This window comes from Trematomus bernacchii, unplaced genomic scaffold, assembly GCF_902827165.1.
Source record: "Trematomus bernacchii unplaced genomic scaffold, fTreBer1.1, whole genome shotgun sequence".
In the NCBI taxonomy this organism is placed as follows: Eukaryota; Metazoa; Chordata; class Actinopteri; order Perciformes; family Nototheniidae; genus Trematomus; species Trematomus bernacchii.
Window position 1 is genome coordinate 11811491 of NW_022987582.1, and position 26976 is coordinate 11838466.

At 38.8% G+C, this 26976-nt stretch overlaps 2 protein-coding genes across 6 annotated transcripts in view; both read right to left on the reverse strand.

Annotated features, from left to right (window-relative positions):
* Positions 1-1760: 1760 nt before the first annotated feature.
* LOC117480176 (myelin basic protein-like) lies at positions 1761-15387 on the reverse strand. Of its 5 annotated transcripts, XM_034127380.1 has the most exons (7): positions 15048-15385; positions 7210-7311; positions 7032-7058; positions 6210-6239; positions 4927-5010; positions 4765-4783; positions 1761-2013 (listed from the first exon to the last, which is right to left on the reverse strand). In XM_034127380.1, the coding sequence occupies exons 1-6, from the start codon at positions 15135-15137 to the stop codon at positions 4781-4783; spliced, it is 336 nt and encodes a 111-aa protein (XP_033983271.1). In that variant the 5' UTR covers positions 15138-15385; the 3' UTR covers positions 1761-2013; positions 4765-4780. The 5 variants fall into 5 exon arrangements, with proteins under 5 accessions (XP_033983271.1, XP_033983275.1, XP_033983270.1 ...); XM_034127384.1 differs by lacking the exon at positions 6210-6239 and having other exon boundaries at positions 4927-5001; XM_034127379.1 differs by lacking the exon at positions 4765-4783 and having other exon boundaries at positions 15048-15350.
* The window catches only part of LOC117480175 (myelin basic protein-like), a 72109-nt gene continuing 57525 nt past the window's right edge, over positions 12393-26976 (reverse strand). Inside the window, exon 4 of the mRNA XM_034127378.1 lies at positions 12393-15567. Within this exon, the coding sequence (XP_033983269.1) occupies positions 15272-15567 (296 nt within the window). The 3' untranslated portion in view covers positions 12393-15271. The remainder of the gene's footprint in view (positions 15568-26976) is intronic.

The following is a 26976-nucleotide window of genomic DNA, read 5'->3' on the forward strand; positions in this document are numbered from 1 at the left end:
AATCAACTAAAATGTCAGGTTTTACTGCATAAAAGCCAAAGGGGTGAATACTTTCGCAAGGTATTGTATGGGAGCCTAATCAAAATGTGAAGCCCAAACATCTTATATTGATCTTATAACTTTACACAGTAATTCAATCATGTCTCAGTATTAGAACATTGTGATGTTTCTCAAACTGTCTGTTAAGTTGACCTCCCTGTGCTTAATTAGCAAGGAAGACAGTATACTGCCTTCCCTCTGATTCATGTTTTATTCCTCAATACATCCTCTGTTGTGTGAGAAAACATTTATATATTTGAAAGGAATAAAACAAATGTATTTAAAGGGATCGTTGTTTGTGTTTCATTATCAGCTAGCCTTCTTTTTCATTTCCACATGCCATGAAAGTGCATATCCTTTATGTGATTGTACGTCAGCATGCATGGTGCTCCAACTGTTCCAGTCACGAGTCGCTCTTATAGCGCTGCATGAACAATGACCCAATGAGTCATGAATTGGGGCTTTGTGAGAGAAACTACATGTGCCTGCTGTGATGCTGAAGCAATAATATCATGTTCCTCCCCTTCCGTGTATTAAGCTAATTCCTTTGACCCCCATGACTAAACACATACACAACATGAATAACGTTGGTTTTATCATTTTTTTAATTTTTTATTCTCAGTTTAGTGGCTGGTCATGTTTAATTACACATACAGTAATGAAGAGGATCTTTACATTCATCCACAGGATCCATTCAGACACAACACTACATAGCACTCAGGAGGCTCAAGCACACACACAGTGGAAGAGATGCTTTACAAGACATATGGACAATGGATGCTTTGAACAGCACAAGTGGTAGTGCTGAGCTTTTATTTCTGAGAAAACTTGCAACTTACACATTCCCAAAAAACACTTTATCTTGTGTCACTCCAAAGTTAGTTACAGAGCACCTTTTTGAAATGGTGTTCTTTTATTTTACACAGGAAGGCAACACAGCACATTTTGTTGGTAGTCAGGAGGACAGGCACAAGGGTTTTTGTTGATTTAATTTACAGTTTGAGTGTCAGAAAAAAACAGCGACAACAAAGGAGAGACTAGACGACACTGAAGCTCAAATAAAAGGTTCTGAATCTGACATCATGCTCTAGGAACAACATCACCTTTCAGAATAAGAGTCTGGCTAGGTGGACATGACATTGTGGTTATATATGAAGAGGAGAATTAGTGTATTATTATCTCATGGACTGAAAAAGAAATACATTAGAAAGTTTTTAACATTTAACCAAAGCCAATCTTAGGCCCTAAAGACAAACATAGATCGACATCACATTTAAGACAGGACACTTAACTACAGCTAAGACACAATGGTTTGAATGAAAACACATGGCTCTCCATAAGAATTGATTAATCAGTTCGGGTTCACAGAAAAGGTTTGAGAGAATGACAAAGACAGTGTGACGAGACATAAAACCGCTCTTAAAAAACGAAAACACCCCAGACTTTTCGACAAGCAGAAAGCGGCAATAACGGTCAAGTCAGTCGGACTTGCACCGGCCATAATCCTTCAACTGCTCTGGGTTTGCTTCAGTTTATCCACCTTATTTGTTAAAGAAACCATACAAGACGTCCACAATAAACTCAAGCACAAGTATAGAGAGCCATTGCAGATGTGGGGGGGGTCATTCGGGCTGCACATGTGAGCAGGATCAGCAAAAAGTTCACGCTAAGGATGATGACTTCACAGACTCAGCACAACGCATGCAGGGGGGGGGGGGGGGGGGGGATGGGCAACAGATTGTGTCGCTATCTACCAGCCAAGATGGGAAGGGGGACATGAGATGAGGGGGTTAGCGAATGTTAGAGTGTTATCAGAGGTGGAGGGGAAGGTGAGTTTACGGTGTGACAAGATTTCCTCCTTTTCTTCCTCTTTTCCCCCTCTTTAGTGCCGTGATCTTGAACGTGCCCTGCTGCTGTTGGAAGGGGTCCTAGAGGGGGGCTTCAGCGTTTCACTGGAGAAGCACTCCTGCTTCCCTGTTGACACACAAGACATATTTAATTAATATGTGGAAATGAAAGACCCTGGCATTTAAGGACCACTCTGGGGTTTTTTAAAAAGGGTCACCACTAGAACATGTTTGTATGCTCTCATGTTTGTAAAAAAGATGATGTTTATAATACTGTCTGCTTTAATACATATTCATCCTTCGTCTGAAATGCAAACTCATTTTGTCTTAAAAAGTAACTTTTTACTTATTTTCTTTCATCATTATGACATTAAACTTCATAATGTTGTCTTATGAAATCATAATCGTGATTTAAAACTTCTAACTTTGTTAGCATTTCGTTGCTTACATCGTTGTTTTGTCTTGGCAGAAATGGGCTTCCATATGTTGCTCATAGGGAGCTTTGTTTTCATGTACAGACAAATGGTCCCTAATTGATATGAATTCAATGTTTTTACCCAAAGTAAAGAGAAGAAAATAATTTGAAAGTTGGCTAGGAAACTCGGTCCATTTCCAATCTGTTTCAACAGATTGTGATTATATTATACTTTTTCCACCCCTCACTTTTATTCACATTGAAAAGTGACAGAAGTAAAGGGGGCTAGAGGCACACAGATTATACAAATGAGACAAATCTTGATGGATTGCTTCAGGAAGATGAGCCCTATTGTGAGAAACGATTCACCCCTTTTTAGAAAACAAAGGCTTGAGACTGAGCCTTTGTTCTAAACTGTTCTATCAGACATTTCAGATGAAATTCCTAATCTGTCATGAACGACAAAACTCAATATACAGCAATATCTGAATATGAAAGCTGACAAATGGGAAGAAACAAAGCATGAAACATTATTTAAAAGTTAACATGGATTTATGCTCACTTCCGTTTGGACTGAATAGCCCTGTTATGTTTGGTAGACGCGGATAGAGTGATAGGGTGATGGCATCATTTCAATGCGAATTAGCTGTATCAGAAAGACCTGAATATAACATCCCAGAGTTTAGTGACAACAACTTACCGAGGAGGATGCAACCCCAGGGAAATTTGAATTTCTTTTTCAGCATCAGTAATTGCTAAACTAAGTAATCTAAGGTACATTGAGAGGCTGGCTAATTAAAACGGGCAGAGCATAAAATGCAACACTCTTTTTCATGACAGAAAACAAATCAACTAAGAAGAGGAAAGTCAAGAAGTTGTGAAAACTGCAGTCTCAAGTAAGTGCTGATGAGTGTGTGAGGAACTGGGAGGATGCTAAACGGTATCAGATTACATTTTCTGAGTGGGAGTTTGAACACCTCATTACACTGAGTCATACCACCTCTGCTCTGAGAAGGTTTGACATGAAATGTTTGGAGGCTTTTTTGGCCAGCAAAATTGTTTTTTGCGAGAGTGAGAGGTACTTCAGTAAACTGCAAAAAAAAGATGTGTACTTCATTCTTTTGTCCCAAACCTCAATGATTCCAGGGTTTATTTTTCACACACTAGTATGCTTTAAACAGGGAACCCATTATTTCAACACCGCTACAGCTGATGGATGCTAGCCAGTTTACTTTGACTCTCTTATGGTGACATTTCCACGCTAGCGAACATTATGTAAGCTAGCATTAGCATACAAAATGATATTAACATATATGTAAAATATCAGAATTCCCAAAGTTGTGACTATACAGCATTTATAAGTAATTAATAAGTACAAAATGGCACACTTTTGGAACAGTTGTTCTCAATGAATATAAGAAAGTATTCACATTTTTGTCAAGGTAACAGTTAGCAAATATAAGTTAAACTTCGGTAAATGGTTATGGATGCTTGAAACATGCAATAACATAGCTGTGATTGTATTTAAGCTCCTTATAGGTTGCCTATTTACATTTTGAACATCGATAAAGACCTGTCGTTTGACGTCTTGTCTCTGAACACACGATGAAGGTAGCATTCATTCTACTTTTGGCTCTGTTTTAGCCTCCACCAACTCGGAAAATGTGTGTACCCATTAAATTATTCAGAATTAATGCTGGGCAGGTAGCAAGTGAAGTTATCAGAGCTGTTGTTGAAAAAAAAGCCTATGCTGCTAAGTGTATACTACTGCTCCAGAAAGATGCTAAAATGCTAGGTAGCACTAAAAGGAAATGCAGAGTTGGGAGTGATACTCTATGCGTTAGTCACTATAAGCCTCAAGTTTCACACTAGACAAAGTAATTGTAGGCAATGATATTTTGAAAGTATTGATTACACAGGCTTTAAATGCAATATGTAGTGTGTAACACATACATCAGTACCAGGATATTATTAAGTATTAAAATATTGTATTTAGGTATTATTCATAGATATGATGCTGCTATGGATGATATGGATTGATGGCATTGTTATGTGTGCCTGATGGCAAGTTGTATATTCTGCCAGCATTTGTGTGAGTTCTCCAAAGCAATCCTAGAAGTCAGTCATGCTTGATAAGTTATTGGCGATATTGCATAATAATGTTATATTATATAACGCACAACCATTCCCCCACCCCCCCTGTAAAGCAGATGAAGAATGTTAGCCAAAGCCCCACCGGACGCTCATCACAGCTGGATCTAACATCTTCGGCGTGATTATATCAGAGCGGGCACAACGCTTGAAGCATGCACAATAATCAATCTCGTCTCTAAAAGTCTCTTATTATTCTGCTGCTGCCGCTGCTGCAGGACTAATGAGATTAGGATGTCTTCTCAGCATATCAATGTTGAACAAAAAGTGAGTTAAACTCAAGTATCCCTCCATGACCAAGAAGTTACTCACTCTGCTGCTGATATCATCACTGAGGCAGAAGGAAGAAAGAAAGAGGGGCAAGAAAGTGATTAGGGAAATACAACTTGTTCTATTCGATTTGAGTTCCAGAAGAGAGAAGTAGTGTAAAGAAACCAGTGGGAATGAAAAGTGTTTGACATGCATTTCTTTTACCATTTTGAAGATCCTAGTCAGGGTGCCTTTGCCGTCCCCTGCACTGGCCTTCTTGGCTTTAGCAGACTGTGACTTCTGGTCGCCCTGCCAGAGGGAGAGAAGGAAGCAGTGTTAGAGATGTTCAGCAGGGGATTAACATGGGACTGACCTTTCTTCAGAGATCCCCAGATTCTCATTATAGAGAGCAAGGAGACATGAGAAGATCAAATATCAGACCTCTTACTCCAGGGTGTACTCGGGAGTGACGGAGCGGCAGGCTTGACAGAAACCCAGAATATTGGAGGAAACCAGCTATTGATTACGGTGCAATCCAATTTGCCACATTTTTAGTTGGAAAAAATATCTAGCTCAGCAAACTTTATATAAAATATAAAAAAGAAAAGTTCTCTGCTTGCATTTTTGTTGAGAATTTAGAAACCACCAGTGGGTAATTTCATGCGTAACCATTGACTTTTTAAATCTGGTTTTAGGTTGATACCCATAAAAAACAAAAAACAACTTCAGCATATTTGACTTGAAACCTATGAATATCGAAATAATAGAAATTGGCACAATTCTATCTTCAAATAGTGGCCTAATTTAAACTATAATATATTCATGGGACTTCGTATCTGGGCCACCAATGCACAGATTAATAAAACTCAAATGCAAAGACAGAGCTGTTGTCTTTTGGGAATGCCAATTTATATGAACTATGGCGCACTTAAAAGTTATTGCTTTTGTATTAGCTTTTGCGAAGGAAGGCTGAAATCAAATATTAATTACCAGAAATAGGAAAAAAAACATAAAAATATACAGATTTTTCTTTTTTACATTTTGTCCTGCCCAAATCATTTCCACACGGTCTCTTTTTCTGAGCATAATCACACTTGCACACACATGCATGAGGGCCCTAAATGAAGAGCTGATAACGTTGCCTAATGAAGCACAAGGCAGCTTCACTTTAGTCAGCCACAGAGGATTTTTTAAAATAAAACTAGGCTAATTAAGAGCCGGACAATGCCTGTTTTATCAGAAAATATACAATACAAGCACATGATATGATAAGTCAGGCTGCAAAGCTACAAAATGGGTATGGTTTATTTGGAAATGGACTGAAGTCGGAAGGAAATGAGGTCGTTATCGCTGATGTATGGACTGATTACAGCGGCTGAAGTGCTTGATGGAGACTAAATGAGAATAGAGCCACAGGCGTTACACTCGAAGGCTGTTGTTCGAGGGTGACCTCACTTGCCCCCTCGGTTTAATTAGGCATGATATGTGTTTCTTTTTAAAACACCTACCAGGCCCATCTTGGCAACTAGTCCTCTCCACTGGATGTGAAGCAAGAGACAAGAACAAAAGGTAAAAGGGAGAGGAGACAAATAGAAATGAGTGTCTTACTCAGCGCAAAGGCAGGATGGGATGGAGAGGAGGGTCCATCCAGGGGGGGGGAGGTCACAGGGTCACAGGGTCACAGGGGGGCAGGAGCAGATGAGGAACAAAGGGAATGATGTGGGGGGGAGGAGAGAGGAGCGAGGCTCACATTGAAAAGAGCACACATTTAGTGACATTCTGCAGACGTAGCACATCAAGAATTTATTTAATACCAGTCAAAAGTTTTAAATGCATTGTGTTCAAACATTCGGGTTAAATGTTTGAATTTGAATGGTATTTGCATTCGTCAAACTTTATCCAAATGTGTTATTTTGTTTGCACATTTACAGTAGATGGGTTTCAAATAAAAAGTCTCATTACTTAATAATATACTCAAATCACAGTTACTGTCCTAGACCTGCAATATGATAATAATTAGACTTTTAGTCCTATATCCAAACATAATTTAGCATGGAATAGGATAGGTTGCTGTTCAAAGGAATTAAGGAGTTTCAGTGCTATAAATGCTTAATTATATAAGGTTTATAAAAAAGAAATTAAATACAAATGTAGACATTTTAACTTTCTATAACACAAAATCCTGGAAGTTCAGATTACACTTAAGCTAAAATCCTTGACTTTTGTTCCTTTACACATTTAATGTTAGTATTGAAAATACTGGTCTTTAGCCTAATTCACGTTTAAGAGAACATTTGGACTTCAATAGTAGCGACATGAAGCAGACTCACCCTAGACTTGGGAGGGGCAGGGGACACCTGAGAGGAGTTAACCACAGGGAGGAAAGAGATTTGACAGAGTTTGACATAGATCAGAGAAAGTGAAGAAACAAACATGGAGGGTGCAAAAGGAGAGACTGGGGGGGGGGGGGGACTCCTCCTGTGAAAGCTATAGTGTATTATTACTTACGATCGTGCGGAAGAAGCTGACCACAGCGTTCTCTGGTCCGCGCTTACGTGGGGCGGCGGCGGCTTTCTGAGGGGCTGGAGAGAGGGCTCCTCGGAAAGATCCCTGGGAAGGGGGAGGGGAAGGGAAAGAAACAACAGCCCATACGTGTTAATGCTAATATTAGCTTAAGATAGCATCTGAATTCTTTAGAAATGAGTTTTTCCGCTTGTAAGAATAAATGCATCAAATTATACAGAAATGTGTGAAGGTCATCCTGTTGCTTGTCTAACTTACCTGTTCAAAGATGATATCAAAATGATTCACTTTTAATAGAATTGTTGACAATAAAATACTGTACAAAATGGTTTCAAAATTGTAGCTCGGTCACTTACCTGGAATATTAATAATCAGAGTTGAGTTGAATAATGAATCTGTAGCTTATGTAACAGCTTCATAGTTATATTTAATTCATTTGGCCTACTATCACTCATGAAAGTTGATGCCAGTGTTGGCACAGAACATTTCAGAACTTTTTTTCCCCTATAAACTGCAGTCAGAAGTGGCTGCTCAGGTGCAGATTTCTTTTAAAAATGTGCTTATTTTCAGTCTGACTACTTTAAGTGGAAAGTCTGCCTCAGATATTTATTGAATTGGAAGCATTAACAGTAGCCTCACATCCCATACCACTCACATCTCATAATCCTCATCCCTAACCCGTAAAAACCTTTGGCCACGAGTCGTTTAAAAACTAATTAAAATTGACTTGACAAAGTGTGTGAGTGTTTAAAAACGTAATTATCCTAAACAAAAATTGCCTAGAAGTACAATATTATTCAAATTATTCAATTAAAAAACCAAGGCAAACCCTTTTCAAATTAAAGAAGCTAGCTAGAAGCTAGAGATCCTGACTGACTTATTATTGTACTGCAAAAGCCACAGATACAGGATATATATATATTTTTTAACAGCATTTGATGTATTAATTGCTGTCCGGATGTAAAAAGTATTTTAGCAAATACAACACAATTAATTCACCCACCCTAGCCTGCCCAGAATCCCTTATTAACTTACTTTAGCACTGACATTAAAAAGGTGAAAAGTGTAATTATTTGAATACTGCAACAACAACCTGCAGCCCATGGGAGAACATTGTAATTTCCACCCACTTAGTATGTTTAGTATTTTTTAGATAATGTAACCTCATTCATCCCTTTCTCTGACCCTGTTAATGTAACAGGAAATGGTTTGTGGGACAGAGGGGGGGGTTAGCTATTATGGTTTTAATCCATTATCTCACATCAAAGAACCTTAAGCTTACAAAAAAAGGGAAATGTACCCAATATGATAGATATGGTGTTGTCACCGTTACTGTCTTTTATGGGTTTTGTGAAAATGGACCACCGTGTAGGAGACAGAGGAAAAGATACCCTTTTTATTTGACGTCATTTTGTGCATTTCAGCTCTATGGCTACCACCGTGCGTCAACAGTGACCCTGTGATGTCCCGTTGAATAGGTGCGTGTCTCTGCGTGTGTTCTTGAATCTGTCATGATGTAAGTGATGGGAAACGGAGGCAGAAATGAGAGGGAGGGGAGAAAATAGAGCAGCCTTTGTGGTCGCTGTCGTGCCTTTGTTTGGGAAAAGGAAAAGGTTTGGGAGATCAAATAACGCTGGATGAATTCTGCTGGTACTGACTCAATTACCGCCAGTTGTCCCTTTTCAGTATTTTTCTCTTCTCATGTCGTGTTAAAAAAAGCTTCCTCTATCTTTATATTTTCCATTTCATAGCGTAAAAAAAGAGAGCTATCTAATCCCTTGTGCAAGTGAACTCATGAGGTCATTTCCTGTGTCCTAATGCAAATGCAGTTTCCATTAGCTCCTGGAATTCTGTAAATGACACAGAGGCTTCTTCCAAGCCTGAGCTGTTATCAAAGGTTTCTGTTGCTAAAGCAAAAGTTGTTCAGCTCTTTGACTTCCTCTCAAACTCTCACTGCAGGGTCTTTAAAAAACTCAATCGATGATCTTAGTTTGATGTCTGAGTTCAGATACAGTGTGTGTGTGTGTGTGTGTGTGTGTGTGTGACTCCTTTGCTTTGGAGTTTTCTAGTTGGTACCATTTCTGTTTTTCTTTAATCATGGCTACAACCATTGTCTAGCATTATAACAAGAAATATTGCAGAAGAAACATTGCTGAAACTCTCGTAGTTTCCTGATGAATTAGACCTTGTGTATTTTATGGAAATACACTTGTTTTGATGAAGCTATTAAACTAGGAGAAGGAGAACTTAGCTTAAAATGAAGACAGAGCACCAAGTTAAAACAAATCTAACAGTATTACCCATGCTAGTGTCTTTGTAACGCTGTACTTTAGCAAAGCGGTGCTTTAAGCTACATGCTAACGCTAGCATAGCAACATGCTTACAATGTGTCTAAATGTTTAGGTTTAAATTAGCACTAAGCACACGGTAAATCTGAGTCAGTTTTGTTGGTATGTTGTCATAAAACAACACAGAAAACTAGTCAAATTAAACTGATCACCCTCTGGGGACCATGAATATTTTTATACAAATCCATCCGAATGCATCCATTTGTTGTTGAGATATGTTAGTCTGAATCAAGAAGTTCCAACTGATGAATATTGCTATCACTACAGCCATAAAGTTCGCAGAATAATATTACAAGTTTGAATGAATCTAAAAGACATTTATCAGTGACAGGCTGGCGGTTTTTCCTGGTTCCAGACTTAATGCTAAACTAACCTAAGCTAAACATCTCTGCTCTCCAGCTTCAAAATAATCGCATAAGCAATAAAGAAGTATCCAGGATCTTAGAAATACAACTAATAAGCGTGTTTCCTAAAATTTGTTTAATTATTATGATATCTCAAATGCTTAAGCTGTCACATGTTTCTTCAAGTGACATGCTGGAAATAAGGGAAAGTGAGAAATCATGATTCAGAACACAGGTAGAGCTGCACATTATTCATGGGCTGGGGCTCATCCCAAAGGACTGGTTAATGATCACAACTGTCTCCTCTGAGGTTAGAGGCCGCAGCCTGGCCAGGGATCTACGTTATTATGGATGATGTTTAATAATTCATCCTCAGAGGACAAGGCTTAAGATCCTTTCTCTCAAGATATTTAAAAAATAGTCCCAACCAGCGTCAATAGGAGACTGGGAAGATTTGCGATGAGATTTTGTAGCTAAACACTAGAAATCTGCACCCTGTAGCACTGAAAGAGAGGAAAGGTTTCTGAAATTCTGGAAATGTCAATACACAAACAGCTGCAGCTCGCTGTTCCCCTCCGAATCAGGTCCTGTGTCTTGAAAGATTAAAAAGGAGGATGATTGAGCCATAATTGTGAGGAAAATTGTGGGGAAAAAAATACATTTTCTTAGGGAGCGTCAAAAGATATATTATGGGAGGGCGGAGTTTAGGGAAGGGGAGGATTATGTTATATTTTGGTAAATGGAAAGTAGTATGGCAATTGCTAATTCCAATTAGAATAAACAAATATAACGTTTATATTGTACTATTTTGTTGTGCTTCTATCGTGGTAGCTGAACTCTTTATTTTGAAGGATTTGTTGGGAGTCAATTGTAATTTTTTCAAGTCAAGGAGAAGGTCCAAACATATATAATGATATCCTATTATATTGCTCAGCCAACCTCCCCTGAAAAAACTTTCGTCCTTTAAAGCCTAATTACATCTTGTTTGCTTTGCAGCACATAACCCAGTTTAAAAATGAAATACTTGAGCAATATTTGTGCGTACATTTCTTTAACTCTGAGGCTATACACAAAGTCTCTTTCATGTATGACTGATAAGGCAGGCCTGGTTTCAATATTCAGGGTTAATCATTTACAGCCTGTTTTTTTACATCAAATACAATTGTATCCCAGACTGTTTTTCATTTTGCAACAATTTTCTTTGCTGGGCTTCTGGGTTCATCTGACCAAGGGAACACAAACACATTTTTTATGCTTAAATAGAAATAAAAATAAGCCTGTATCGACTGAACTTCTGATGTTTTTGCTTTTGTAATCCAATTGAACATGCTGCTACTTTTTCAATTCACATACTCCAGGAAACAAGAACATTGGTCTTGTGGCGATTACAAAGCCCTGTAGTGGGCAAACTGTGAGTGAAAAGAGTAAAAGGTAATTTATTTTTCTCTTCTTACCTTTTCACAGGCTCTCACAAACAAGTTCAGCCAGTCATACAGTACATTAGATTTCATTCTTTAGTGCACAACCATAGTACTGAATATTAACAGTAACTCTGCTTTCCTTTAAACCTTGTTTTCAAGTATGTATGACATAGACTGTACTCTGGGATATATAGATTGGTTATATAGTCTTAAAGGGTGGAAAAACCCATTTGTTGAAAAAATGTGTTTTACATTCTTGGTCACTTTTCAAAGTTCAAACAAACCAGTGGCTGGCTGTAACCAGTTGTTAGCAAAGCAGTATAAAAACACATCATACGTTGAGAAATATAACTAGTGTGTTGTTTTTAGACACAAAATCACTTGGTTAATAAAAAGATCCTGGTTAGGGCTAAATTGAGTATGTAGGCTAAGTGACATAGTTATGTACCGAGAGTATGTTGTAACATGGTGATGTAGTAGCTACGCAACGTTAGTAGTAATGTTGTTCCGTACGTAATTTAAACTAACAATCTTTGTTTCAAACTAGATATGAACACTGGTCTCGTGGGTGATGTTCTGTGTTTCTTTTTTTACCCAAAATGCTTTGTGGACTTCCCCACTCTGTAGAAAACTGACTTCCTCCTTTGCTTCGGCCATAATTACTGTGGCCACTAAAGGTCGCTCTCTAACAACAAACGTCAATATGGTTAGCTTTTTACTTCAGCCGATTGCATTTACGCTTCAAAAATCTTAAAATCCGTGTTAATATGTGGAGATTATTTTGCTGGACATAACATGTAAGTATCATAAACTATTGTTTTCCTAAGATCTTATTTTCTGCACTATTCAAAAATCCCTTTACTTTAGTCCAGGGAACCCTGACGATGCTAACATCTGGGTTTTCCTACAGACAATTCATCATCACTGCAGCACTCTATTAGCTACTTTTTTGGAAAAGACAATTTTGTTAAAACAATATATTTCACTTTAACAAACAGAAAAAGAACCAAAAGAGACATGGAGCATTAAAACAAAAACAAAGAGAGCACTGAGGGTTGTTGTTAAAGAGTTTTAATCAAGCAGTAATCCAAAAAGCTTTAAAACAGGATTGGGTTAGGAACAGGTCGCCAGTCACAACAGTTCACAACAGATACAAACACTGCAAAGTTGAAGGCGTTATAAAACAGGGATCAGCACAGATCCACTGCTGGTTCAGACCAACTCTCTGACAGGTCGGGACATGTGAACCTGAGGTGAGCAAACTGATGTGAGGGGAAGAGGAGGGGGTGCTAACTCCCCCTCTGCATCCAAGACACTGGGGGTAGAGGACAGCATCACAAGACACTTCACTGTGAGCTGAAGCCTGATCTGTACACAGTAATGCTGCACTGCATTTTAAACTCAATGAATAATAATAAAACACATGTTCTGTTCTTTATGAGTCTACATTTCTGCTAGAATAGCTGATGCAAAGTTAATTCCCCTCTAATTAGTACATCATCATCCCAGTCATTTGAAATAATCAACTTCAGAAAGCATTCAAATGCCGATTTGTTTTTGGGAGTTGTTTCATGTCCTGAGACTGGGGTGTTGGCGTCATCACAACTGTTTATGAAACACCTCCTGCTGACGTATTAGCATTTTCTCAAAGCCCTGATTGGGGCTTGGATAAAAGTAAAATCTGATAAAAGGACATGAATAGTAGAAGGGATCAGTTTGAAAATGTCTCCACAGCTGCCTCAGCTGAAAACAACTCAGCCTTACGCAGGTAAACATGCATATTGAACAGAAAACACTGATGCAATCTTTTCCAAAACTACTGCCGCAAAGTTTACGTTAAAAGGAGATTCTGTGCGCACTGACAGGCCGGGCAGATCAGAAACAAAGCTTTGAAAATATCTTCATGATGTTCTCTTGCTGGAAAAAGAAGCATTTGCAGCAGAAAGATAGCGCAGCTTGATCTTTTGCTAGAGGCAACGGAGGTGGGGCGAACCTGTCTGTCATGAACACTCATCATTTGAAGGCAAACCCTTGGTGAATATACATAAATATATATATTTGTACAACTTTGTTTTAGCAAACCTGTCATCAATGCAGAGCAATGTACAATTTTATGGCATAAAGAATACGAAAAATCAAACAAATACTGCGGTAAATTGTTCACTAGCCTAACGTTGAATGAAAGCTTCACAATTTCTTCTGTTGACATTATTCCCTGAACATTTCACGAGTAACATTTTCCAAAAGCAAAACAAACGTCTGATCAGCAGAAAGATTTGTAGCATACAGTATATATAAAATATGTTTTTGATCCTGAATCCTACACTGGACACCTTTTCATAGCGGACATAAGGCGAGGGGAGATGCATATTGAGATGCATATTTCATGCTGCTGCAGTGATTTATTTGCAATGACGTTGCTAAAGCTGCTGATAAGAGTTTGAACAGCGGGACAGAAAAAAATATATATTTATATATATATATATTTTTTTTGTCCTTCAGGATTTAGTTAGCTGTAGGGAAACTCTCCATGTTTTAAATCAGAATGAGCAGAAAGTTGATATTGAAAAGAGAAAATGTTCCCTTTCAGCTTTTTGGGATTTGGCTTCAGCGTGTTGTCAGTAGTGATCAACCAAAATATCAATGCTCAATATTTTCACCACATTTGGTGCTGAAGCTTGAAATCCATTTCCTTCCTGCCTCCAGGCAGTGTGCCCAAACTGGTGCCAGGAGCACTAATGGAACTAAACTGACACTCCAACTAAACCGGATCATTGTGGTGTTCAGATTGACTTTGGGTCAAAATGCCTGTATACCAAAGAAACAAACAAAGCCATGCAGGTACAAGTCATTCTAAAGCGATAATTCTGTATTATCACTTACCCGCAATATACCACAAGCCTGTTCTTACTTTATACAATGCAGGCTCTTGTATATATTCCCAAGCAGGGGATGATAATATGCTCCTACTCTATTATATATATTTGATGATAATATACATCGTATATCTCTTTGATCATTTATAGCATAATGTGATCCGTTTACTTTGAAAGTGACTTAGCGGCTTGCTGTACCGTGCAAACAGGAGAAGTCCCTCCCTGATCACAGATCTGTAAAAGTACCACGGAGACAGAGACATCAAAGAAGCATTATGTACTCTGCTGAGTAAAAAACATCTAAAATAATGTCGGCTATTATATCTAAATGATACAGGCCCGTCTCTTACAACATCATCATTACGGAAAGTACCTAGAAACACGGCTGTTCCTGTTTGACGTCCTCACAAACAAACAGCAAGCAATTCCACCAAATCACGTACACAACAGATATATTAAATTTAACTGAAGAGAAAAAATGCTACCAATGTCAGTACCATTCAAATGAAAGAAAATACACATAATTATATAGAAATGTATCCTTAAATGATTCAAAAAATGACAGCTCCTTGTAATAAGAAATAAAACCAACCCCACCCAAAGTCACTATCCAGTGTCGACTCAAGCCAAAGTGAATCATAGGACAAAGCCAGACTTTGGTTCACCAACAAAAAACAACGGTAAAATCAACTATATGACACTCTATGTTGCGATGGATTCTGACAGGATCTGGTAAAAGAATCAGAAGTAAAAAGTTCTGGGAATGCATCAGCAGAATGAACATTTACACGAGAAGGGCTCGAGTTTTCATCTCGCCTCTCCCTGCTTCCTCACCTTGCTCTTCCTCTTCTTGTCCCCTCCGAAGAAGGTTCCGATCTGATCCATGAGTCCGGGGGCCTTCTTCTTCTGGCTTGCGGATGCCATGTTATGTTTGTAGTAGTGGTCGGTATGTGTCAAAAAGTAGGGTTTGTGTTGCTCTCTTAAATGAGAGACTGAAAAAATAGAGGCGGGAGAAGAGAGAAAAAACAGAAGGAGGGAGGGAACAAAAAAAAGCTAGCCTAGTCTAAGTCCTGTTCGGGGTAGTCTGAGCCGCACTCTGAAGCTCCGCTGTGTTCCTGGATGGTCTGTAGCTCGTCCGATTCAGAGGGTCGCTCTTTGAAGGTGTTATCCTCTCGGCCCGGGGCATCTCGGGAGAAGAGGCGGGCCAGGTGGGGGCGGGGCGTGGCGGCGTCAGGGTCAGCTGTGCTGGCGTCGGGCCAGGGCTGGGGGGGGCCCTCAGCACCCGTGGAGTCAGTCACCGCCGGCTTCTCCGAGACGCAGCCATTGTTCTGGTCCGCATCTGCCTCACCCAGGCCTGCGCAGAAACAACAAGGGTCAACTATGGGCTCACACAACAAGCAGCAGCAGCAGCAGCACAATGGGCTCTTTTCACCAGAGCCCTTCCTGCTGCACCACAGACCAATTACAGTTCACTTATTAACTTGGAATATCTTACCTGACCAACAGGAAATTGTATAATTGTAGATCAGAGCAACTATAAAGGGTTAATTTGATTCCTAAGCACTGTTTTGACTTTGGGTCAAAACAATGTAAGCAGGTGTTCCCAGGTTCATTAGAGAGCTTGCACAAAGCCTTTCCGAATGTATGACAGCAAAACAGTTTAAAAGTGGGTTCATACAATTTGAACAATTAACCATCATCTTTCCAACATATTTAATAGAAAAAACTACAGACTGGGTTCCCCAAGAGTAAACTACAGTATACAATCAACCGTCATAGCAAAACTTAATTTTTTCTTCTCAGGTTTTTTAAGTTGTTCAATTAATGTCTGGAATAAAATGGCATATTATTCAGATTTTGGGAAACGTATAGCTTATTTGCAAAATGTGTAAAAAGAAAGAGTTACAGCGTACCCCTACCCCCCTGAGAGTGTGTGACTTTAAATTAGGACCCGTGGCAAACATGAGCACATAAAAGGTTCCATGTATTTAAACACCATAGGTTGAATAACTTTTGGCTAGGTTCCCTAATAAGTTGGTATCATTAAAAAGCACTTTTTCAAACAATTATATGAAGTCATAAGGAGGTAATTGGATATCAATGTCATTACAAATGGAAAAGATAGAATAAAGAACCTTTGAGATATGACAAAAAAAGTGCGTTTGCAGGATTAGGTTTAAAAAGAATGGAATCTCTCTGTGAAATGCTTCACCACCTTGCTACAGAGTGAACCCTGCGGAGCGCATTAGCTCTTATCTCCCTGCATTATCACGGCTCATTTCTCACTTCGCCCATGAAAAAGCAATGTTCCTATCAGTTCCAGCGGGATGGAAATACAGCTGCTTCTCTAATGTCCACTTTGACAGCTATCCATTAAGTTAGCCCCGCTCCCACAGCGGAGGACATCCAGTGCATTCCTGCCTCCGAAAACAATATCCACACTGTACTGGCAGAAATGGTGTAGCACTACACCAGAGAATCTGCATGCTAATAATGGCCCGAACAGAGGCCTGTTGTGGGAGCTGCATAGTTATTACAGAGGAACAATGGGCCCAGTGTCACTAAAATAACTCCTATAAGTATGGATTTTCAGCCCAATGCACGTTGACACTTATCTGATTCTGGACCGAGAGCTGCACGGTCGCTGTCTCTGCGGGCAGAGCTTTGCACGGGGGAGATGCAGATTCCTTACGGTTTCATATGAAAATGTTCCTTAAAATATGCATCTTTAGCAGCAACACCAGCAAAATAATATCGTATTATTTGGTCTAATGAGTTCTTCAGCTTGATTTCCTTCAGGCGGATTTGAAAGTCATGTATCAAATGATGCATCAGATACATTTCTGTTCTTTGAGGAAGGAAGCCCCGAGGAGCCACTACAGTATGTTTCATACACACATCATTGCTCACGGTGTTATCTTCACCGTTTCTCACGAAGCCAGACTGACGGGTGATTAACTGTCTCCTGCCAGGCAGATACCTGCACTTTCTTCAGCTTTCAGTAGATACAAATGTTGAATGGTTTGTCATCATTCTAAAGTGTTACTGTGAGTAATGTCTTATCAACCAAAATGTCATAAGCTGCTTGGTTACAAACAGCATGAGAAATGTGTTTTCTTCATTTTCAAACGTTGTCTCCAACACAGTTTGAAGATGTAAGGAAATGAGCAGATCTAGGATTGTCTTAGTGGACTGTGGTAAAAAACACAATAAGTAAATTGGGGGGAATTTCCATTATTGGGATAATTGTCAATATCCGTATGAGTGACTTAAAAAGGTCGCTAGTTGGCTATTGTGGTAGAAAAGTGCAAATAAAGCTTGATTTAAATGTATTACAGGAATAATAATGTAAAAAAGAAACGCCTGCTTAAAAAAGATTTGTGGCATATCGGCAATATAAGTGTAAGGTAAGTGAAAGTCATTTCATTTCAAATCTTTATTTATGCAGGTGAATCCCATTGAGATCATTGATCTCTTTTTCAAGGGTGACCTGCTGCAAAGAGGCCCTATTATGCTTTTTGTGGTTTTCTTTTCCTGCAGTGTGTCTCTGTGCATGCAAATGGTCTGCAAAGGCTGACATATAATCATAAAAATGAGCAACTCTTTAAAGATGTTTAACCACATCTTAATATGGTTGTATCACAATTATTTAGACATCAAATGCTCATATCATCGCATATGATATGTGTCTGTTTGAACAACTTCTGTAATAAGACATGGTTATTAGAAGGCTGTTATCGGGGTGGTCTCTTTAGCACGTCCATAACCCCATCACCTACACGGCTGCTGCATCCTGGCCACACACACCGCACTTCTGTCAAAAGTACTTAGTGAAGTTGTCTCGCTCAGTGTGTCTCATTTCCTCATCATTTCACCCTTGTCAAGGGAAAAAGCTATTTTACAGGCAATTTTCCGACACTTAAAGTCCTCACTGAAAACTAATAAAATCCTCACAGGGTTAACATCTGCTTTAAGCTATATGCATCAAAGACTTTCTCTGTGCTTCATTTCTCAAAAGCAAAACTTACAGCGGATATGTAATGTGTACATCATAGAACGTGACAACCTTTCAACCTTTTGTTTCCATTTGCCCGAGTCAAATATATAGGGGTTTAGGGGATCAGAGCTTAAAAAGAGAAATTCACCCATTTTTCTGTGGATGTCTAATCAGTGAAGATGTTGGACAACTATGTTTTTCCAAGGTCCTGAACGCATCAAGCAAATAAAAAAAGAAGAATAAATGAATTCTGCAGCACATTGACGTGTTCTAGACGCAGCTCAAAAACAGAACCTCCTTGTTCCCTTGGTTTATAATGCAAACTATTTATGTGCACAAAGGTGAAAATTGCATCCCATAATTTTCATCTGTATTTATTCAAGCAAGATTATACAGAACAAATGCATGCGAGAAGGACTACACTTACCATCACCTCTGATGAGACATCCACATGACAGGTGGCACATTTTCCCTTCAAGATTTGATACTAATCTAATACTACTGTAGGTCCTGAAATAGCCTTATAGCCGTTGAGCACTGCAGAACACATCTCTACGAACCATATGATGATCCAAGCACATATCCGCATTAAGAAAGTCTATATGCTCTCCCCTGGGTTTCCAAAACTCCTAAAGCTGAGATGCAATAACAGTAAGTGGCTCTGGGTTCAGCAGGAAGCAGACATTTCTCGATAATATATTCCCTTTTGCATAGTTTGTTTATTACGTCAGCAGGTTGCATTTTATGACTTTATTGGCCTATTGGTATATAATTATATGGCATCTCTACAGGGATAGCTTATTTGTTTAAACTGTGAAGGTGTATATATATATAGCCTTCCTCAAATGACCACAGCCTCATTAAACAATGTAAAGAGTCTGACAAATAGCGCATCAAACTTCTTTGTCAACAGTAAATATGTTTAATCACAATGTTGTCGCCTCTCAAGAGGCTGTGGCTGTTTTTGTTACAGAAAAACGTAGAACAAATAATAGAGCTGTTGTTTTTCGGCCTTTTAGTCGCCTGCCATGACTCCTCTTAAATAATGTCTATTCATCCATCACCTGTTGCTCGCTTTTCTGAGCCCAGCGGGGCTAGCATCCATCGCTAGAATATCAATAAAATACAAATGAGAGAAAAGGACATCTTGACATGGTTGAACTTTTACAGCCCTCCCAAGTCCACAACACTGCAGCATAATACTGAGTGCACGTCCACCAAATGTGGCTATTCAAAAGGTTATATGCTGATGAGTGACTCCCTCTTACTGTATAAGGTGGGAGATAAGTTATTAATGGCGCAGTGAGTAAGGGTTTTAGCTTTCCATTGCACAATCTGATCAGAAGGTGTGTGGGTGATTGATGGGACTGATGATCAATGGCAATGACTCCGCTATGAATGAGTTTACAATTCTGGCACACGCTCGGATCCATACTCGTTCGTGGGAAAACACAAAAAAACCTCACCCAAACGTTTCCGTACTGCCTTAAAAGGAAGGATGGTGGACGAACCAAGTGACTCAATCCCCATGTATTGCACACAACACTGTGGTCTTATTATTCTGGGATTTATTGTGTTATTTGACTTTGTAGTGATTTCATTGGATCTCTGCTTGGATACGATTGCATACTCATCTGTATAGTAGAGATAAGACTGACTGATTGGTATCCATTACCCCCCCCCACCTGCACACTGGATCAGATAGCGCCCGGTGTTGTTGATATACTGTGGTTGCCAATAAACGTCCATTAACAAGAAGAAGACTTGGTAATGATCCTGTTATTGCTGCTTGTGATTGTCTTCAGCTGTTTTTTCTAGTATATGCAAAAACAATCCTCCATTAGGAAAATATATTGTTTGTAAAAATGGACAAAGGAGCGTCAATATAAACTTCACTTGGAGAATGATGTATATTTGAGGCATGATTATTTAATATGTGGCTACATGAGCAAACTGCGATGGAAGCATTCTAATGTCTAGTTCCCATTGGAGGGAGCTGGACAATTGCCACAGTGTCCTGGTGTACAATAACTTGCAAGAGAGAAGCCTGTGGAACTGTAATAAGTGTTATATGGCAAGCTCAGAATACTTAACACTGGAGCTGGGAGGAAAAGATGATTGTGTTAGTCGGGGTTCTCATTGCCTTATGGATATCTGCATAGATCGAGAGATTGATATTCAGTAAAGTTATGGTCTATCCACCAGAAGTACGACAGGGAGTTTTAAGTATGATAGTTTATGCTCATGAAAAGTGATAGAAGATGCCCAAAGTTGTTCTTTTATCGTCATCAAAATGTCAGCTTGGGCAATAAAAACAGTTTGTATGCATAATGTAACATGTCTGCTGCAAATCTCTCCTCTTGTAAATCAAGGCAGGAGACTTTTCTGCTTGCAGTTGCCTTTTATTAAATCAAATCATTATTATTTTCTATTAAAATGCTGTGAATTTAATTAATGTATTGTCTGTCGTATGGTACTTTTATCTTGCCTCTGTCAATAATTGTATTCAACTGTTGTATAATGTGTTTCTTTTGTTCTTTGTTTAATATTTTATGAAGCACTTTGAATTTGCCTTGTTTGAAAGTTTTATTAATGAACTTGCCTTTTTTTATTGTTGTTTTTTTTAATTCAATGTTCAATTCAATATATTTAACAAAAGACGGTCGAAAATGTGCTTTCCTTTCTCTTATGCAACAAGCAATTTTGCTCACAGCAATTTGTGACATTTTAGCAGTGTACTGAACGCAGCAGAAAGGCAGAGCTGAGTACTTTTTAATATCTGGATATTGAGGGCAGGTAATACAATTTTTCAGATACAACAATGTCATGCAAAACTAAATGTTTTATTACAACACAATGTTGCAGCTAGAGAGGATGTACCTACAAAGAAAATAGCCTCAGATGCAACATTTGAGTGCTGCCTTTCTATAAAATATGTTCCCTAAGAATCTCTGCTCCTGTTGGGCCGCTACTCAATGTCTAAATTACAGTCGATCGCACAGTGACTAGTTACTGTCATGACTGCATTTCGCCTTTGGTTTAATAACAAAATAATTTGGGCTTCAGACCGTGTGTTAAATATTTATAGTATGATGTGAAGTCATTGGAAAGGTGAAAATTACCAATTTCAATGTGGAGGCATATGGTTGAGTGTTGTTTTGTTGACATTAGATTGGATTGATTTGTTTCCAATGGAAATTGGTTGGGAACAAACCAATTTGTGCCAAAAGCCAATATCTAACATTATGTGTGAAAATGCAAAAACAAATGTATTCTTGAAATCTGGCACAGACATACTTTGGAGGATGTATCGTAGAAAGCAACCTTGATATAAGATCACTTTTATTAATAGTTTATGTTAAGATATTGGAATTATAAAAAGGAAAAAAATGCTTAAAGGAGAGGTGTCATGCTTTTCCGGTTATTACCCGTCCCCTTGTGTGTTATGAAGGTTTTTATGCATGTAAACGGTGTGCAGAGTCAAAAACCCTCAAAGTACACCCTGTAGCGAGTAAAACTCTAACACAGAAAATACCTCCCCAAAACGCCTCGTTGGAGATACGTCATTGTCCATTGTTTACTTCCTGGGTATCGCTACGTAGGGATACCCAGTAGCCACGACCAGAGCTATGACGCGATACGGTCATGCAGTACCCGGAACCAAATGGACCAATCCGTGGAGCCGTTACGTTACGTCCGCGGAGCCGTTACGTTAAGCCCCCGCTGATTGGTCCAAATTGACCAATCCACGGACTTCCTCACACACACACCTGTGTGCAGGGAGCAGGCAGCTCTGCTGATTTCTCCTCCCTGGCTGCAGGCTGATAACAGACAGTTGGGATCGCGGCGAAATTCTCTCTGCAGACCCATTCTCACAGCGTTTATCAACCTTTTTCTTACTCAATATCAAGCCACACTTATTGTTTTTACTTCGGCTGTGACTTTGTGTGTGCTCAGGATGAGTTTGGCTGTGTTTCGCTATGTATCCTAAACAAGGAAACAACACTGGCTGGAGCTATTGGAGCTACAACGAGCCGTTAAAGGCAGAGAGTGAAATTCAGTGAATACAAGTAGTTTACAGAGATGCTGTATGAGAAACCAATGTGAGTTTGGAAAAATGCACAATATAAATCTATTTTAGTATACCTCAACAATGGAATTATGATCAGTGGAAATGGCCATGACACCTCTCCTTTAATAGCGATACAATTTAATCGGTATTTTGTGTGATTTAGAGCCCCCTACAGTGCAGAGTACAATTTACTTATACTATATGGATAGCTTTAACCTTTCACTAAAATTTGTTCCGATAACATTAGTTATGAATGATATTTACAAATAGGTTTAGAATATTAAAAAAAAGAAGGGATAAGCTTTTAATGTCATAATTTTAGTGCTTGGTAAGATGCGCAGAATACAGTTTGGTTAAAAGGCAAAACATGACGCTGCATGTATCCTTTTCTTCTGTATAGTCTTATAATACATTAGGTTATGAAAAGAAAACTTGTAAACAACACTAATGGCCAATTACCCAGTAGTCTGACTCATAACGCTGTAGAGACAAGCAGGGTTCAGCTGAGAGCACGTTGCATTCTCTTTGTTACAGTATGCCTCCTTTACATAATAGATGTATTCATGAGTTGAAATCCCTAGATAAAGCCTGTCCATCACTGGTTATAGCAGAGGAGTCCTTAAGCCACCAGAAGAGAAGACAGTAAGGTCAGAATCTGCTGCGCTCGCTCAGTCAACCACATCGCCTGTCTTTATTAGCAACAAAACATACTGGCCTCATTCAAAATATGTTTTCAGTGCTTCTTATAATGTAGCAAAGATTATATTTCAATCTGAGGGTGACAAGAAAAGAGCCTGTTGCCTCATTATGATTCATTCAACATAACAAGTCGAAGATATTCAAATGACAAATATAGCAGCAACATGGGCCGATGATGGGATAAATAAATAGGATCATTGGTTCTGCAAAAATGACCATAACCACAGATGTCTCCTGGGTTAAATTGTAAGGTGCAGACAGTAAAAACTGATGTGTTCAGCAGAGATATTCAGCGCCCTGCAAGAGGGGAAAGATCAGCCTCCACATAGGAAGAGGTATGCAGGGAGTGGGACTTGATCTCCTCATACTTCCTCCTCTTCCTTGTTGTGAAGAGAATGTGTAGCTAGCTTTTGTGACAACAACAAGGCCTGTGGTGGGACAGAGGGACAGAAAGCATTCCTCTGAAAAAACATCCATCGCTATGTGGCTTTGTACCAAACCTCCCAGCTGGGGGCGAGAATCCTTCTGCTGCTGCATTCATGGTGGATCTAAAGCACCCACAAGCCTTGAGGAAAAAGCCTCTCTCTGTTTTTGGAATCACAACTGGCATTCAGGACGTTAGTCCTCCACAGATTGTTCTGGACAAGATAAGAGCCACTCCCTTCTTGTAACCCCGGCCATGGTCATGACCTTTAGTCCTCACAGAATGTATATCAGGAATGGACATTTACATCTTGACCTTAACCAAAGGAAGAGGTCAACTTTGTCATTTTGGACAATGCCACCTTGTTTTTCAGGGACCAGAGGCTGAATAACATACTTTTTAGGTGACAAAAAGGTTGTGTATCCATTGTGACCGTACATGTATTAATGTTTACTGAGGTTATAAACATTTTTTTCATAGACTTCTATACACTCAGACCCATTTTTGCAACCAGAGGAGTCGCCTAAAGTGTTTTCAAAGCCATTTAAAAGAATAACACTTTGGCATTAGCTTTTCTTTGCAAAACTGAAACTTGCCACTTGTATTCCAAGGAAAAAACACCACTCTACCTCTGTTGTGCTGATTCAAGAGGAGTCTACACGTGATTTAGCTCAATATCTCTTATTTGACATGTCAAAAACAAAACAATGTGGATTTCTCAAGCAGCATGCTGAGAATTGCCTCAATTAGTATTCTTTGAGTGATGGAGGCTCCATCAGATACACAGCAGAGCAAGAGCTGTAAAGCAGCTCTGACACTGCTACTGTATTTAAGAAAAAGCCCTGGCATCTCACCACCAACAGCTCTTAGATTTGATTCATGTACAGGCAAAGCTTTTTTGTTTTGTATTTCTTATCCCTTTTTGTATTCAATTTTTTTCAACACCAAACATCAGCGGTTTCACTCTTGATATTTTACCCCTATTTCTATATTACAAAATACTTGACAAGAGAGTTCCATATGATGTGCCATATTGGCTTGTTGTAGTTTCTATAGATAATATGAGCAGGTCTAACTAGTAGCACACTGAATAAAACATCTGCTTTATTCTGTTTAAAACTAACAGAAAATAGTGAGGAAAGCCTTTTCCATATACACAGAAAGTTCATATGTTGAAACAGCTTGCTATGTTCTACCAATGGTCAAAACCTCAGATATTCAAATACAAATAATATAAAACAGGGATGGGGAGCCACATTTCACATTTTATAGGTAGGGTCCATTATCTTTTTAATGTTTTTGGTTGATATTAAGCATCATTAAAATTATTGAATTATTCCATAGGTGACTGACACTCATATAGTTTTGTCTACTTATCAATGTGTTGATTATTCGGCATATCTGTGCAAGAGCAGCACTTTAAACCTTGTTTACCAAAGATGGGCTTTTACATTTCTTGAAAATCAGTCATTCTGTATAAAGAAAACATTAAAAACAGACTAATGAACTAAAGGAATCTAAGTCAAAATGACCAATTAGTCAACTAATCGACGAAGGGGGCAGCACAACTTGACAAATGACTAGTCTCACTGTGATTTATGGATTAATGGCAGTAATACATTTTACTGTGATTTGAGATTAATACTTTTCTCCAAGCTCACTAATGAATCTAAACCTCAGTTCAGTCTGCTTTATTTGTACAGTACTATATCTCTGTAATGACAGAAGTGTTTGTGGAAGAGGATGAGGTATTTATTGGCAGCTGTATGAATGGGGGGTCCCAAGTGGGACAGCACAGAAGAAGAATAGAGCTCAACATGGGTCGATGCTATCTGTGTAGTGGGATGTTTCCTCACCCATGAAGACACGAGAGGCCGAAACACATTTATACACACTTCAACATGGCAGTGGACATGATGTAAGCCAGCCGGATGCTTGTGTCAAAGGCTCTAACTGAGACATTACACTTTGTTTTATTCTGCGTGACCACTGGCACAGGAAACGTATCATCCTGGGAGCATGAGTCCCAACACTATCTGAAACATTCTGCTCTGTCAGGCTACCAAGACCTTAAGAAGGTTTCTCAGAAGGATTGTACTTAGATGATGTTGGTAAATCAGTAGAGTCTAAATAAAACAGGATGGTACAAGCCTACAAAGCTCTGAGCAGCTCTCTGAACAAGATCTAACAGAGTATTGGAGCACATGTGAATAAAGTATTGCTGTGGGATACCATTTGCTGGTGGAAATGGACTGAGGTGGATTCTGATACTGCTGGGTTGTTCACATTGGCACTGGAAATAATCGTGGCCAATATGATGACAAACAGAGATAACAGGTGCACAGAAAAAGCACTGAGAAGGCATTTTGTTCCAACACCAGTATCCAGGGATGCAAACTCATCAGGTATGAAAAAGGTGACAAGGATCCGAGCCCCCCGACCCCACGGGATATCGGCTTTAAAATGAGGAATAACAGAGGATTTTAGCAGTCAGAACAACTAAAGCAGCAGTGTTAATAATAACAGAAACGCCAAAGAGTCACATCCAATAGAAATATATAAAAGCATTTATTTGAATTGTGTAGCAGTCAGTTTATAATTTTGGCAGCACTGTTGAGCATTATGAAAATGTATTTTCATGCCTCTGTGCAAGGCTTAGTCTTTCTATCTGTATAGCCAGTGGTGTAAAGTAACTAAGTTCATAAACTCAACAAGTACTATACTTGGGTACAATTTTGAGATACTTGTACTTTACTTAAGTATTTCAATGTTTTGGTACTTTGTTCTTCTACTCCACTACAGTTCAGAGGTAAATTGTGTACTTTGACTCCACTACATGTATTTAATACCTTTAGTTACTTTACAGATGTGGATTAATGATGTGAAATATAATCAAGTGTTAAATCAGACTTTAGTTCCACCTGGAGTAAATTCACAAGCTACCCTGCAGTATACAAAGTCATTCAAACTAGCTGCACCTTTACCAGCTTTGAGAACACTTTCATGATCAATCATTATAAAACATATCATATATATTATTCTGAAATGGACCAATCTGCACAATCACTACTTTTACTGTCGCTACTTTAATTATATTTTGATGATAATACTTTTATACTTTTACTTGAGGAACATTTTGAATGCAGTACTTTTACTGTAACAGAGTATTCCTACACTCTGGTACTTCTACTTTTACTAAGTACAAGACCTGAGTACATCTACTTTTACTGTCGCTACTTTAACTATATTTTGATGATAATACTTTTGTACTTTTATTTGAGGAACATTTTGATTGCAGGATTGTTCCTACACTCTGGTACTTCTACTTTTACTCAAACCTGAGTACTTCTACTTTTACTCAAGTACAAGATTTGAGTACTTCTACTTTTAATCAAGTACAATATCTATACTTATACCACCTCCGTTTATAGCCTATGAAAAAAACTATTAGAAAACGAAGGCTAAAGCTAACGTTAGCAGATAGTGACAATGTATGCTAGTTAGCTAGCTCAACGATTCATTAAATAATATTGCGACAGAAAAACTTTTCAGTGTACATCACGCTCTGCCG